At 42.5% G+C, this 15,590-nt stretch overlaps 1 protein-coding gene across 1 annotated transcript in view; it reads right to left on the bottom strand.

Annotated features, from left to right (window-relative positions):
• The window catches only part of FNBP1 (formin binding protein 1), a 119,262-nt gene that overhangs the window by 75,954 nt on the left and 27,718 nt on the right, over positions 1–15,590 (bottom strand). The window contains exon 3 of the mRNA XM_010856952.1: positions 8,807–8,922. Within this exon, the coding sequence (XP_010855254.1) occupies positions 8,807–8,922 (116 nt within the window). The remainder of the gene's footprint in view (positions 1–8,806; positions 8,923–15,590) is intronic.

The raw sequence follows: 15,590 nt of genomic DNA, 5'->3' as shown, positions 1-15,590 counted from the left end.
AGGCAGACTGAGCATCCAGATTCCAGGACTTGGCAGGGGCCGGGGCTGGCCCCCTGGGTTTCCACTTCTCAGGGCCGCAAGCTGAATGCCTGGGGGAGATCACCCCAAACCTAAGGACTCCCAAGGAATAGGAGTGAATGCTTGTGACCTAATGGAGTGAATGTCAAAATAGAAACACTAACAAAGTTTCAGAAGAGACAATGAAACTCAGAGTCTCAAAGACAAGAGGTACAAAGTCAGGCGCCCCATGGGGTTAACCGATACTGGTGATTAACACGAATTCTTGAGCTTGCCTTCCAGTTTGTTCAAAACGCCTCTGCTTGTAACCTGCCTTCACCATTCAAGCTTGCTTTCTTGCTACAAAAGGCTTGCTTGTCTTCCAAGCATTACACAGCCGAAACAGTAAGATGTTTCCTGGGAACCTGGAGTCAGCTGTGTTGAGCTCAAGTTCAAGCCAACTAACACTGGTTTTGTGTCTTAGTTGCTCAGTCATGTATGACTTTTTGAGACCCCATGGACTGTAATCCACCAAGCTCCTCTGACCATGGAATTCTCCAGGCAAGAACGCTGGAGTGGGTAGCCATACTCTTCTCCAGGGGATCTTCCCGACCCGGGAATCAAACCCAGGTCTCCTGCACTGCAGGTAGATTCTTTACCATCTGAGCCATCAGGGAAGCCCCACCTAAACCTGGAGCTGCACAGGTGTCCAGTGAATGGCCTTTTGATGGCAGAGGGTCAGAAACTCCACCCTCAGATCACGCTAAGCACCTCCATTTTGGAACATGCATCCCACAAAGAAGCAGGCAACTCAGGTACACCTGCACAGAAAACGGATGACCTCATCCTGCCTGCAATCATCGTTCTCCACACCTAAGGCCAACCACCACCCTGCTTCTTTAATAAATATCCCAAGCCCCTCGCCTTCCAGGAGGCTGATCTGGGACTTGTTCTCCTGCCTCCTCCCTTGGCAGCCTTGTGAATGAACCCTTTCTCTGCTGCAAACCTCGGTGTCTCAGTGTTTGGTTTACCGCGTGTTGGCCAACGAACCTGATCTGGTAACACCAAGACCAATGGTGCCAGAAGCACAGCAACGATTGTTCACATTCTATCAGATCAAACAGGAGCGCTGGTGATGCTTGTTAATACCAAAAACATGCTTAGACATCAACCTAAGACACTTACATGCTTTATCTCATTAAGACCCCTCAACAACCTCGTAAGGCAGGAAAGATCATCATCCTTATTACTCACATATTACAGATGAAAAAAGACAAAGCACATAGAGTAATTTGCCCCCAATCATTATTACTGTTAAGTGGAAGAACCTTCCGGACACTAAGACTCTAGAGCGGGGTCCCCCACCTCCAGGATCTGATGCCTGATGATCCAAGGTGGAGCTGATGTAATGATAATAGAAACACAGTGCACAATAAATACAACGCACTTGAATACCCGAGACCGTCCCTCCCGCACCCCAGTCTGTGGAAAAACTGTCTTCCGTGAAACCGGTGTGCCAGAAAGGTTGGGGCCCGATGCTCTAGAGTCTGTTCCTTTTAAGCACTTCACCAAACTGCCTGCATTAAATACAAGCAAGGTGAAAAGATGCAATGTAATACAGAAGACAAGGGAGGAAGAAAATGACAGAGAAAAACCCAATCTGGAAGAAAATATATGAGGGTATGAAATAAACAACTGACTTTGCAATTGAAAGTAAGGAAAATTGATAAAGAGGGATCAACCACAAAGCATTGCTTGGAAAAGTTACCAAACTGCTAAGTGGCACAAAAAGGTTAGAATAAATATTGGGCTGCCCCTAGACTTTTACACCAGAAGACAATGTAGCAACAACAAGGTTTGGAGAGAAAGAATGACCACAGAATAATTTAAGTCAAATTGTTGTTAGGTGCAGTCTATCCTCCATATCTCTGGGGTCCACATCCATGGAGTCAATGAACTGCAGATGAAAAATATTAGAGGGGAGGGGGGAGTTCCAGAAAGTTCCCCAAAGCAAAATTTGAATTTGCTTCACGCTGGCAACAGTTGACACAGTATTTACATTGTATGAGGTATTATAAGGAATCTAGAGATGATTTAAATATTTGGAAGGATGTGTGAGGGTTATACACAAATACTATGTCTTGCTATATAAAGCAACTTGAGCATCTTCAAATCTCCGTATCTGAGGAGGTGGTTCCTGGAACCGATGTTCACAGACACTGGGGGATGACTGTAGAGTGGTATTCTCAAACAAGAAAGAACTCGAGGAGCATGCCAAAAGTTCCCATCATGGGTAAAATATCCCTATTTTTCTTGATGCCAACAAACAAGTGCAGAGGCTGTGGTAGAAGGAATGCTGATGTACATTTATCTGTAATTAAGACAAACTAACTGTGAGACTCATTTTATAAACCAAGTTATATAACTCAACTAGGAGAGGAAGTAAAAGATGTAAATACTCTCTTCTTTATCTTTCCTAGCAGTGAGTCAACTGAGACTGTTTAAAATTACAACATGAGTTAAAAACAAAACAAACAACAACAAAAACACACACAAAAAACCCCACCAAACAGCAATGACAACCTGCATTTTTTTTTTTTTTTTTGCTAAATCTTATAAGAATTTAACATTTCAAGCTCAGTAAATCCTTCAAGTTTCCCTTTAATATCTTGCTAACTGTTCAAGTAAATTTAAATTCAATACCTTGTATATACAATGTGCAGTATATTTTATAAAATGACTTTGACAGTTTCCTTTTATTTACAATGGGCTCCAATTAAAAAAAAAAAAACAACAAATGACCAGGATAAGAATGGCTCAAGAAGAAAGTACAAATGACTCCAATGCATAAAAACATACTCAACCTCATTCTTAGGAAGAAAAACATAAATTACTGGTCAGATCTAGCAATATTTACTTATCAAATTAGCAAAGATTTAAAAAAGACGGGTAACAAGAAGTACTGAGGGTCAAGGTGGGGAGCAGTGCCATGCACTCTTGGATGGTAATAATGTTACAGTTTCCAAGAAGGGCCACTTAGCAAATTTTACCAGAACCAAAGTGCTTCTTTTAGTAACTTATTCTCTAGACATGTTTGCCCAAGTGTTTCATTCAAAGTTATCCATCGCAACTTTGTTCAGAGTTGCAAACAGCTGGAAACAATCAACGTATCCACCAATCCAGTACAACACTGTATAGTTATAAAAGATAAACATGAACTTCTAGAATAATCTGCAGGATGCAGAAAGGCAAGGCCACCCTGAACTTCAGGGAAGCAAGGATTAGAAGTTTCAGTCATATGAGTTCATTACCTGGTCATAACAAATAAGTCAGTGTTTTGTTTTGTTTTGTTTTAAGAAACAGTTGCTAAGGGGCAATCAATATTTGGTTCTCTTATATAGGTCATATAACATATTTTAAGATTATATTCAGAATTTAACCCTGCCTTGAATGGAGGGGATTCCCCGGTGGCTCAGCAGTGAAGAATCTGCTTACAATATAGGAGACATGGGTTCAATCCCTGGGTCATGAAGATCCCCTGGAGGAGGGCATGGCAACCCATTCCAGTATTCTTGCCTGGAGAATCCCATGGACAAAGGAGCCTGGTGGGCTATAGTACATAGGGTTGCAAAGAGTCAGGCATATCTGAAGCGACAGAGCACTCATGCACACATGCCTTGAATGGAGTGTAACTATAGTAGGTGTCAGCAAACTTATATAAGCATATATATATATATATATATATTTATATTTACATTTGAGAAGGGGACGACAGAGGATGAGATGGCTGGATGGCATCACTGACTCGATGGACGTGAGTCTGGGTGAACTCCGGGAGTTGGTGATGGACAGGGAGGCCTGGCGTGCTGCGATTCATGGGGTCGCAAAGAGTCGGACACGACTGAGCGACCGAACTGAACTGAACACGTACATAAGCAAGCTTAGCAAGGACCAGACACTAAATATTTCAGACTTGCAAGCAGGTTATGGTCATGTGGTCTCTGTTGCACTATTCCACTGCCATTATTTTTTGCAAAAACAGCCACAGACAATACATAAATGAATGGATGTGCCTGTGTTCCAATAAAACTTTATTTATAAAACCAGGCAGTGATGGATTGGGCCACAGAGGTGGCCAATAGTTTGTTAACCACTGACCTACAGAAACCAAAGCCTTAATTATCATCTTCTACATCTAAAATAAGTTAGTGTTTTTTTTCTTCTAATGCAGAAAAGAATTAACGACAGATATCTCCCCAAAAAAGTGATGTTTTTCAACATCATACTGATATTTCAAGCAAGTCTTTGTTGAATATGCTCCAGTCACACTGGCTGGAACTTTTCATTCCTCGAACTTGTCACCACTTTAGGAGCTCTGCACTTGCTGACTCCTTGGCCTGGAAGAACGACTCTCAGACCTTTGCTTGCTGTCTGTCAGTTCTCAAGCTATGGATTTTCCCTGGCTGGTGTGACTAAGTAACCCTTGCCGCACATCAAGCTTTAATGCATCACTGGTTTTACTTATTCAAGGTGATAAAATGCTATCTTTAAGTGATTTACGGCCTTGTTCATTTGCCTGCGGTCTGTTTTCTATAGTGCGAAGATGAATCCCTCAGGCTCTGGCACTTCCGATGTCTCTTTCACTAGAATCCCCTCCCCTAACCCTACCGACATATTGTTAGTTGTTCTGTTTGTTGCTAAAGCCTCATCAGCTCTTATAGGCCTGTGACAACATGCAATTCTCCTTGAAACAGTGTTGACCAAATATTGCAGACCTGTTCCCATTGATTCACTCTTTCTACAACTATTTACTAAGTCCCTAGTATGTGCCAGTCACTGTTCCGTACTATGGGGATTCATCAGTCAACACAACTCAAGGAGCCCTGCCCTTGAGAGGTTTATATTCTAGCAGAAGTGGAAGGCAATGATGAACAGTATATAAGAAAATTATACAATATTAGAAAGTTATCAGCACTTTGGAAAAACCAGAAAGTACAGCAGGGAGGCAGGGAGACCCTCACTGTGCAGGCGACATTAGAGCAAAGACTTGAAGGAGGTGAGGCAGTTGGCCACGTGGATCCCGGGAGATAAACCTCTATGTGATCCATATGAACGGCCATGCAGCATCCCTGTGGCGAGAGCAGGCTTGGCGCGCACAAGATTGAACAAGGAGGCGGGGATGGTTAGAGCAGAGATACGAAGGGAGAGATGATGTAAGAGAGGGAGGGAAACCGTTTGTGTTCGCTTTGTAGGACATCCACCGTAAGGATTTAGGATTTACTCTGAGGGAAACTTGAGTTGCGGGGGGGGCAGTGGGGAGAGGGAGAACTGGGCTGCAGAGATGCAGATTTTGAGCGGAGAGATGCCTTTTCAGATACGTTACATGTGAGATGTTTTCTAGACATCCAAACGGAGATTCTGAGCAACCTGCTTCTGGAGTTCAGGACAGAGGTCTAGCTTGGAGACACATATCTGTTGCCATAGAGACCATCCTGAAAGCCAGGAGACAGACAAGATCACCAGGAGAGCATAGACTGATAAGAAAAGATGACCGGGAGTTGGGCACTGGGACAGATTGGGGTGAAGGGGCGGGAGGAGACGAGGAACCTCTAGGGAGCCTGAGCAGAGCCTTCCAAAGAGCTTTCGGTGAGATAGGAAGGAAGCCTAGAGATAGGGGTTTCAGATGCCAAGTGAGGGAAGTGTTTTCGAAGAGGCAGCATCCACCCCATCAAAGCTGCTGAGGGGTCAAGGATGGTGAGGACTGAGGACAGGCAACTGGCTGGGGCAGGATGAAGGTCACGGGCACCCCTAGGAGCAGTTCACACAGGTGAGCTCAATAAGGAGAGGAGGGGTGAGCTCAAAAGTTTTGTTTTCTTTGCGGATTTTCAACGACGGGAGACGGTGCGTTTTTGTGCAGATGGGGATCATCTAATAGAAAGTGAAGCACTGATTACATGGAGATGGAGGAAAAACTAGTGGAATCGAGTTCTGGGAAGGGCCAGGGTGTAAGAGGTGGGCTGGGATTCAGACAGGAGCATCAGGTATGGGAACAGATTCGGACAGGTGGGTTACAGAGTGTGAAACTCTAAGGATGTTTTCCTTGGACTGCTTCGATTTTCTCAGGGAAGCGGGAAGCAAGCAGTGAAGATAGTAGGAAGGAGATGTTGGGGTGTGTGGCAAGAGAAGCCATGAAGAACTCAGGCAAATGGAAAAGCAGATCAACAAAAGACGATCTGATTACTCCTCAGCACCAAGGGCCCTGCCCAGATCTCAGTCTTAAAGATTAGAAGACACTTTCAGAGGATTAGTAATTGTCTTGAAGGCAAGGTTCAATTACTCATTATCTGTTTTTGTCAACCTCTCCCATAAGCATAGGACTTTCCTGGTGGCTCAGAGGGTAAAGAATCCGTCTACAGTGTAGGAGACCTGGGGTTCGATCCCTGGGTTGGGAAGATCCCCTGGAGGAGGGCATGGCAACCCACTCCAGTATTCTTGCCTGGAGATTCCCCATGGACAGAGGAGCCTGGTGGGCTACAGTCCATAGGGTCGAAAAGAGTCGGACATGACTAAGCGACTAAGCACACACCCATAAGCACAAATTTAGATACTTTGCAGGGATGGAGTGAAACAAATGTTAACATTTACATCTCAGGAAAAGGACTTCCCAAGAGATAACAGCCACAGCAGTAACACTGCTATTCTAGATCTGAAACAGGGGGAAATGGTCAATGGAGAGCTATTAAATGTTACCCCAAACCTACTGCTGGAATTGGGAGTCTTTTCCAATAGCCTCCAGTTTTGTTACCTAAATCCTCGCTCACAGAGTCATGAGAAAGGGCCGGGAGACAGGTGCTGCCCAGAGGGCAGCAAAAGCAGTGCCTTTCTGTCCTGACACAGAACTGACGGAGAAGCTTGCCGAGGACAGACTTCACGACATTGGATGACAAACCTCCCAAGCAAATCAAGGCAGTGGCGGAGGCTCCAGGAAAGAGGAGACGACGCCAAGACAGAAAGTCAACGGAGGCAGGGAAATCCTTTAGGGGAGACCAAGCACAGCGCAGCACACTTTGGCTAAAGCTGTTGCGCAACCCATCTCCACGGGAAAGACAACATTTTATGACGGTGCAATGTTTAAATAATCAACACGGAGCAGCTCGCTGGCCACTCACACTGTCAGTTATGAAGCTTTCAACTGCTAATGAGGCTGATGCACATATAAGGCATCAGAAGTTCATCTGCAATAGAATTCATTTATAAAAATAAGTTTATTTATGAAATTCTTATTGAGGAAATTTAATTTTACTTAAATTTTATTCAGCAAAATTAAAGACAATTTAATTCATAGTAAATAAATTATCAAATTATTATTAAATAATATATTTATTACTAAAGAAATTTGTTGTTGCTGCTGCTCAGTCGCTATGTCATGTCCAACTCCATGACCCCATGGACTGCAGCACGCCAGGCTCCTCTGTCCTCCACTACCTCCCACAGTTTGCTCAAATTCATGTCCATTGAGCCGGTGATGCTATCTAACCATCTCATCTTCTGCCGCCCCTGTCTCCTGTTGTCTGCAGTCTTTCCCAGCTGTACTATTAAGCAAATAAATAGTAAATTTATAAAAAATTCTTTATAAAAATTATTTCATTGAGCAATATATATTGTATTTTATTTGCTCAATGGAAACAAAACTTATCATCCATGAAGTGCACCGTATGTACCACTTAGGTGCTTATTAAATGACATCAGGAGCTCTCTAAGATGATTCTTTCAAAGATACATGACATTCACCTTGTCCAGATGGTCTTTGGATTAAAATGAAATGTTTCTAAATCGAAAGTCATCTAGATACTCACAATCTGCACAAACCAACCAAACAAGAAGTCATTAAAGATCTTGCCACTTCAAGCTTAGTTCTGCCAGCAACTTTTAAATATTTTATGTAAGAAACAAACTTCTTGGATAATTTTGTCCTTGGAGTTGTAAGAAGGGCTGCCTGAGGACCTCTCAGCTGCTGCTGGAGGGAACATGAACCAGACGAGCTCTCTGGAAAACTGACTCCATCTGCTAAATCTAAACATACACAAAGCCTAAGACCCAGGAATTCCACTCCTGGACATGTACTTTACAGCCCCCAGTTGGAAACAAGCAATAGCCTAGTGACAGCAGACTGGACAAGCTTTGGCACACTCATCAACCAAAATAAAAAGCACCACAACATGTAACATGAATGAATCTCATAGACCTAATGAGGGACAAAGGAAACCACATACAAATGGTGCATAATAAATGATAACATTCACCAAAGCTTCAAAAACAGGCCAGACCAATCCATGCGGCCAGAGATCAGCAGAGTGGTCAACCACGGGGGCAGGGGAGGGGCATGAACCAGAAGGGACCGGGGGAGTGGACACTGAGGCTGGTAATTTTCTGTTTCTTGACTTGGGTGCCGATCACATAATTGTATTCACTCTGAAAACTTCTGGAGTCATACACTTGTGATATGTGTACTTCTCTGTTGTTATGCTTCAGATAAAGTTTTCTGGGGGAAAAAAAAAGCTGCTCAAAAATTCAGCTGCTGACCTTTCAAGCAACAGAGTATAAAAGCAATAATTTGGTTTTTCTGTTTACTGTGCTCTGAAAAATAATTTTCTATATGAAAAAAATTGCTTTCACTGAAATATAAGCTTTCCTGAAAGGGGAAAATCAATATTTAAAGGCTTACACATTTATGGTATAAAATGAGGATATAAATGACCCTTACATTCATTCTGCAGTTAACAAACAACCTTTCTCAATATCAACTTACCTGAGTTGCTTTGCATAGCTGAGTTCAATCTCTGTCCTCTCCTTAACAAATTTGATGTATTTCTCAAGAATATCAATTCCCCACTGTGTGTGTTTTTCTAAGTTGTCAAATTGATCCTGTTAATAAAAAAAAAAAAACAAAGGCAGAGCTTGTAATCTTTCTCTGTGATTAACATAACTTCAGTGCACAGTTCTCTCAACAATATATCAGTACGTAGAAAGCAGTTCTAACATTTTCCATGATTGTACTTGGGTGCTTTTTCGTTGAGCAATTTTAAATCAACATTACCAAATTTGGTTTGAAAACTGCCTGAGATATTGAACTCTGACCCATCCGTTCACGTTCCCTATTTCTGTTTAGAAACGTGGTGTTTGGATATATTTAATGTATTGGCGCAAAGCAGAGTGTCTTCTGCAGATACCAAAAACTGAGACATGAAACACACTCCCGAGTTAACTCAGCCATACTCTTAGCCCCTTAAGGGTCATTTGCGAGTTAACTTTCAACATAAGCTCACTGAAATTTGGGGCAAAGAAATGGGAGAGAGAAGAGTTACAAAATAAGAGTTCAAACAAATAAAATGACTCACATGGACTCTATTCAACATTCACCCATGCGTCAAGCCTACCGTGTGGGGCAGGTATGGTGACTGGGGCTGGGGAACCAAGAATAAAAATATAGCCCCAATGTGCCGAGTGCCTTGAGAACAGCAGTCTGCAAGAGTGAGAACGGGTAGGTATTCCAGCCACAGCTAATGCAAAGGGAGGGAGAGGAATCAGGTGGACTGGTCTTGCTAGAGCCCAAGGTGGGGGTAGGATGCAAGGGAACGAGTGGCAGTGGCTGATGGAACCAGAGGGGCCTGGCTGAATCACCCAGGGCCTTGAATGCCGAGTTAAGGTGCTCAGACTCTCTGGTGGGCACCAGTGAGCCACTGAACGGCTTACAAATGAAGGGGCACTGCCAGAGATACATTTAGCATCACCAGGATCTGGAAGTCAGGGGACTGTTCAGTAATCCAAAGGCAAAAAACCAGGAGCAGAGGGAAGGAGTCTACAGATCATGAACAAAGAATCAGCGAGGATGCAAACGATTACATTTAGAATGCATGAACGAGGACCTAATGTACAGCCCAGGGAACTATATTCAGAATGCTGGGATAAATCATAATGGAAAAGAATGTTTAAAAATGCATTGAAAAGATTATAAGAAAAGAATATACATATGTGTATAACTCAGACACTTTGCTATACCGCAGAGATTGGCACAACACTAAATCAACTGTACTTCAATTAGAAGGGCTTCCCTGGTGGTTCACATGGTAAAGAATCTGCCTGCAATGCAGAAGACCTGGGTTCAATCCCTGGGTCGGGAAGGTCCCCTGGAGAAGGGAATGGCCACCCACTCCAGTATTCTTGCCTGGAGAATTCCATGGATGGAGGAGCCTGGTGGGCTACAGTCCATGGGCTCGCACCACTGAGCTCAAACTCAGCTAGCCTTCATGACAGATTAGATGGAGAGTTGGAACGGATGTGGAGGGGAGAATCCTAGGGTGGCTGCTTGGTTCTGCTTCATGGAACCCTAACTCAACAAATCACTTCACCCCAAACTGCCTCCCCTCTGCCTGTCTTCTCCATGAAGCAGAACTCGGCCCCACACAACAGTTGGAGAAACGACGTAAGAAATTCAGGTTTTCTTGGACGTCCCTGGTGGGGTACAGTGAATAAGAATCCACCTGCCAATACAGGGGACATGGGTTCGAGCCGTGGTCTGGGAAGATGCCACATGCCAGCAGGGCAACTAAGCCAACTCCACAACCACTGAGCCTGTGTCCTAGAGCCCGTGAGCTGCAACCACTAAAGCCCGTGCGCCTAGACCTGTGCTCTGCAACAAGAGAAGTTGCCACAAGGAGAAGCTGGTGCGCAAAACAGAGTGGCCCCCACTCTCCCCAGCTAGATGAAGCCCATGCAGAGCAGCGAAGACCCAGCATAACCGAAAAGAATTAATTAAAAAAAAAAGGAAATTCAGGTTTTCTTTTACTAGAATGTTTTCTAATTGAAAATTAGCACTGTAAAATGTTTATCTCCATACCTAATAATGTTTACTGTTACCACAAAAAAACTGAGTGAAAGAAAGTGAAAGTCACTCAGTCGTGTCCTACTCTTTGAGACCCCATGGACCGTACCGTCCGTGGAATTCTCCAGGCCAGAATACTGGAGTGGGAGAAGGCTTCCCTTCTCCAGGGGATCTTCCCAACCCAGGGATCGAACCCAGGTCTCTCTCATTGCAGGCGGATTCTTTATCAGCTGAGCCACCAAAAATCAAGGACCAATATTAAAGACTTTCACTGATTCCTGGTCCCTGAGAATAGATTTCACAAACTGAGACTTCACTGCTCAAGAAGGTTATTTATGTTACCTCTAAGGACAAGGATGGTCAGGCAAATTTAAAGTGTAAACAAGACTGTAGATCTCTTTAAAGTACTGCAGAGAACAAATATACAAACAGTTCAAGTAATGATTGCCATAGTTCCTAGTTATTCAGAGGCTTCTTTTATTTTTAATTAGCTGTTTTATTTTATTCTTTATTTTCGCTGCTCTGGGTCTTCGTCGAGGTGCATCAAGGCTTCTCTAGTTGCAGGGCTTGTGGACTTAATTACCCCACAGCATGTGGGATTTTAATTCCCCAACTAGGGATCAAATCTGTGTCCCCCGCATTGGAAGCTGGATTCTTAACCACTGGACCACCAGGGAATTCCCAGAGCAAGGCTACTTTAAAGCTTTCTGCTAATCAGTAAACCGTTGTTAATACAGTTTTACAATGACCTTATTTATTTAACTATTTTTCATACCCCTCCCTCCATTTGAGACCCCTCTCTCTGTATAATTTCTACCACCAGAGCCTTACTTTTTTTTTTTTTCACCCATGCTACAGGGCATGTGGGATCTTAGTTCCCTGACCAGGGATCAAACCCACACCCCCTGCGTTGGAAGCATGGAGTCAACCACTGGACCATCAGGGAAGTCCCCAGCCTTACTATTTTTAAAGGTATAGATGTTTCCTCAAAATCTTACTAAGATCATCTGCTCTTAGATTTCACCCTTATCCTGCTAACAACCAAATTTCCTACTTTTCCTTACTATATTATTTTGCAATTCTTTTCAGCACTAATGTGTACAATATAAAGCAATAGCTTTTGAGATCAAAAAACTTAAAAAAAAAAAAAATTTACACTTGAATTGAGCCTACCTTAAAAATTACTGGCCTCAAACCAACAATATGTTTTCAATAAAGTTATCTCTATCAAGACCATTCTGCAAGCTATAATAAAGCACTTACTAAAATGAGTGTCCAAATGGGATAGAAGATCTTAATAATAATAATAAAAAAAACCTGACTCAGTAACCAACTAGCACTTGCTCATGAATATAGCATAGTTCTTTTTTCTGCTATATTACAACACCTCAGTGATGCAAGACTCTACTGTTGCTGTCACATGGAAGGCCGCAACATGGACTTTCTGACAGCAGCTACAAGAAAATTCAAAACAGATGAAAAACCAATCAACCCACTTACATTCTTGATGAAAATGTGGAAAACTTAATGGGAAAAAAAAAAAAACCCAAAACCCTCCAGATCTTAAAAAGACTCTTTTATGAACAAATATTGTATGTGGTATTTTTCAAAATAGCCTTTACCACTTTGCAGATGGTACCATGATCAAAAATGAGTCCTTTCCATTTTCTGTGAATTATACTTGATTTAAAGAGCGGCAGGGAGAGAAAGAGAGAGAGAAAATGTATCCTTTGCTGTTTGATGTCACATCGCAGCAGTTTTGAAGACTCCTTTCCCCTCTTAAAATTCATTAAAGACCCCAAAGAGCCTTTGCTCATCTTATTTTATCACATACGCATATGTGTGTGTGTATCTGTGTACACACACACAGAGGCTGTGCTGGGTCTTAGCAGCAGCACACAGGACCTTTTTGCTGCAGGATGTGAAATCTAGTTCCCTGACTGGGGATCAAACCCAGACTCCTTGCATCAGGAGCGAGGAGTCTTACCCACTGGACCACCAGGCAAGTTCCTGTTTATCTGCTTTATAGCTATCAATATTTACTCTATCAGAAATTAAAAGTTGAAAGACTTAAAAAATATCAGTTAATTTTAAAAGACAACAATAAATTTGTTGTATATTAATTTACCTAGCATATATATATCTATATATATTATTTTTAGGCACTTTACTTCAAAAAAACACCCCCTCCCCCCACAAAAATTAGAAGTATGGTACTGTTTTACATGTCTACAAATCTCTTTAATGTCTGGTTTAATAGAAGACAGCTGGATTCTCATCTTCTTTCACATTCAGTCTGTTGTGGGTCCTTATTTTGGTGGAAGTATATAAAAAAATACAACTTAACCCAGATATGCAATGGTTAGAAAATAGAGGCATATTTCAATGTCCTTTCTAGATAATTGTGGATACCATACCCAAACTCAACAAATACTAGTTTCTTAAAGGCTAGCTGGAATGTGAAACTTGAAACCATGGCAATGAATTTTTCATACCAGTTACAATAAAATGCACTAGTCTGTCTTGCACTGTGGATCTCTTACCTGGGCATGACTGCATTATGCTCTGGCCATTTGGAAATGTTATTTCACTTACTATGCAGATCTTCCAAGTGTCGACATGTTTCAATATAAACCATTTTAGAAACACACGTCTATATCATTACTGATCTTATTCGATGAGTCTTTAAGTATGTGGTAACAGTCAGGTCACAGTGGCAAGGACACATTTTCCAAAGCTTTAATTTCCACTTAAAAGCTGGGATTTTATCTTTAGCTACAAATATGGTCAGTTGTTTCCTTGAGGTGACAGGCTTGATTCATTCACTTTAGAGAAAATGTCTGCCAAATGCCCAAGAGTTCATCTGTTGATTGTTCTTTGAAGTAAAAACGACAGCCTATGATAAAAGTGGGCTTCCCTGGTGGATCAGTGGGAAAGCATCCACCTGTCAATGCAGGAGACTCAGATTCATTTCCTGGGTTGGGAAGATCCCCTGGAAAAGGAAATAGCAACCTGCTGTGGGATTCTTGCCTGGGAAATCCCATGGATAGAAGAGCCTGGTGGGCTACAGTCTGTGGGGTTGCAAAGAGCCAGACACGACGTAGGAGCCAAACAGCAGCAGCAGCATGACTGAAGCAGCTGAGCTGTGCTCAGTCACTCAAGTCGTGTCCGACTCTTTGCAACCCCACGGAGTGTAGCCCGCCAGGCTCCTCTGTCCATGGGGATTCTCCAGGCAAGTATGCACTGGAGTGGGTTACCATGCCCTCCTTCATTTGGTCTTCCATGGTTTCCCTCATTGCAGGGCAGATTCTTTACTGTCTGAGCCACCAGGGAAGTCCAAGAATACTGGAGTGGGTAGCCTATCTCTTCTCCAGGGAAATTTCCCAACCAAGGAGTTGAACCAGGGTCTCCTGCATTGCAGGCAGATTCTTTTTCAGCTGAGCTACCTGGGAAGGCCCCTGATAAAAGCAGCTAGTCCAGCTCAAAATACAATCACTTAAGTATTCTGGATTAAGTATTCTTAATACTTTAATATACTGGTTTAATTACTTAATACTTTAATATCTGGTTTAAGTATTCTGGTTCCTATCTTGCCACACTATTAAAAAGATGAATGATGTATATTCAAACATTGAGATTTAATAAAATCATTCATCTTTACTGTTTCATCAAAGACATTTAAAAATAAAACTGATTTTTTTTTTCTTTAAACAGGCAATGATGAGAATACAATAACCACTACCACAATTTGGAGCCAGCACCCTGATTCCTGCTAAGCCACCAGTCATCTTACCCACCACTGCTTTTGTATCATTAGTGCAAATGCCCACACGGTGAAAAAGACAATGTCTTAGTATCATTATGAAAATAGTTTTGACCTCGTGCACTCCACGAGAGGGTTTCTGGAACCTCCAGAGGTTCAGAGACGCACTTGAGGAACCTCTATCATATGACACATACCCTAAAATTTCACTTGAAAGCTTCATACTGCCAAAGACGAAGAAAGTCGGATAATGTAGGACCTAATGGAAAATGTTTAATTTATAAGTGTATACTATATACACACTCAACAAATAACTCCAAATTTGCCAAGAGAACTGCAAACGGATGTGTCCAAGTAACTGATTACAACCTGACAGGTACCTTTTCAGAATCCCCTTCCCCCTCCCCCCCCCCACCTTCTCTTGAATTCTCATTGCTCCTTGAATTCTAATGAACCAAAGGCTCCTGGCAGGAGCTTTCAGCCACAAGGGGCCGAGTAAGCTGAAAAGACAAATGAGGAAAGTGCAACTGTATTAATCAGTATTTTACAATTATTTTTTCAGGTCTGGTTTTACGTCCTAGACTGTGATCAAGCTCCTTTATACATTGAAGATTGAACAATGAAATAAGCATGACCTCTAGCATTGGTTTAGGTCATGAAGTTATCGTCATCAGAGGTTCTAAAAAATCATGAAGTTTATTTATTTTTTTGTATTTTGGGTTTCTATTTTTTTTTTTTGGCTCCACCATGTGGTATGCGTGACTTTAGTTCCCTGACCAGGGATTAGCATTGGGAGCGTGGAGTCTTAACCACTGGACCGCCATCAGTTCAGTCAGTTCAGTTCAGTTGCTCAGTCGTGTCCGACTCTTCGAGACCCCATGAATCACAGCACACCAGGCCTCCCTGTCCATCACCAACTCCCGGAGTTCACTCAGACTCACGTCCATC

This window comes from Bison bison, unplaced genomic scaffold (assembly GCF_000754665.1).
Source record: "Bison bison bison isolate TAMUID 2011002044 unplaced genomic scaffold, Bison_UMD1.0 scf7180017864375, whole genome shotgun sequence".
In the NCBI taxonomy this organism is placed as follows: domain Eukaryota; kingdom Metazoa; phylum Chordata; class Mammalia; order Artiodactyla; family Bovidae; genus Bison; species Bison bison.
The sequence above is the reverse complement of the archived record's forward strand: the minus strand, read 5'-3'. Positions and strand labels throughout refer to the sequence as shown.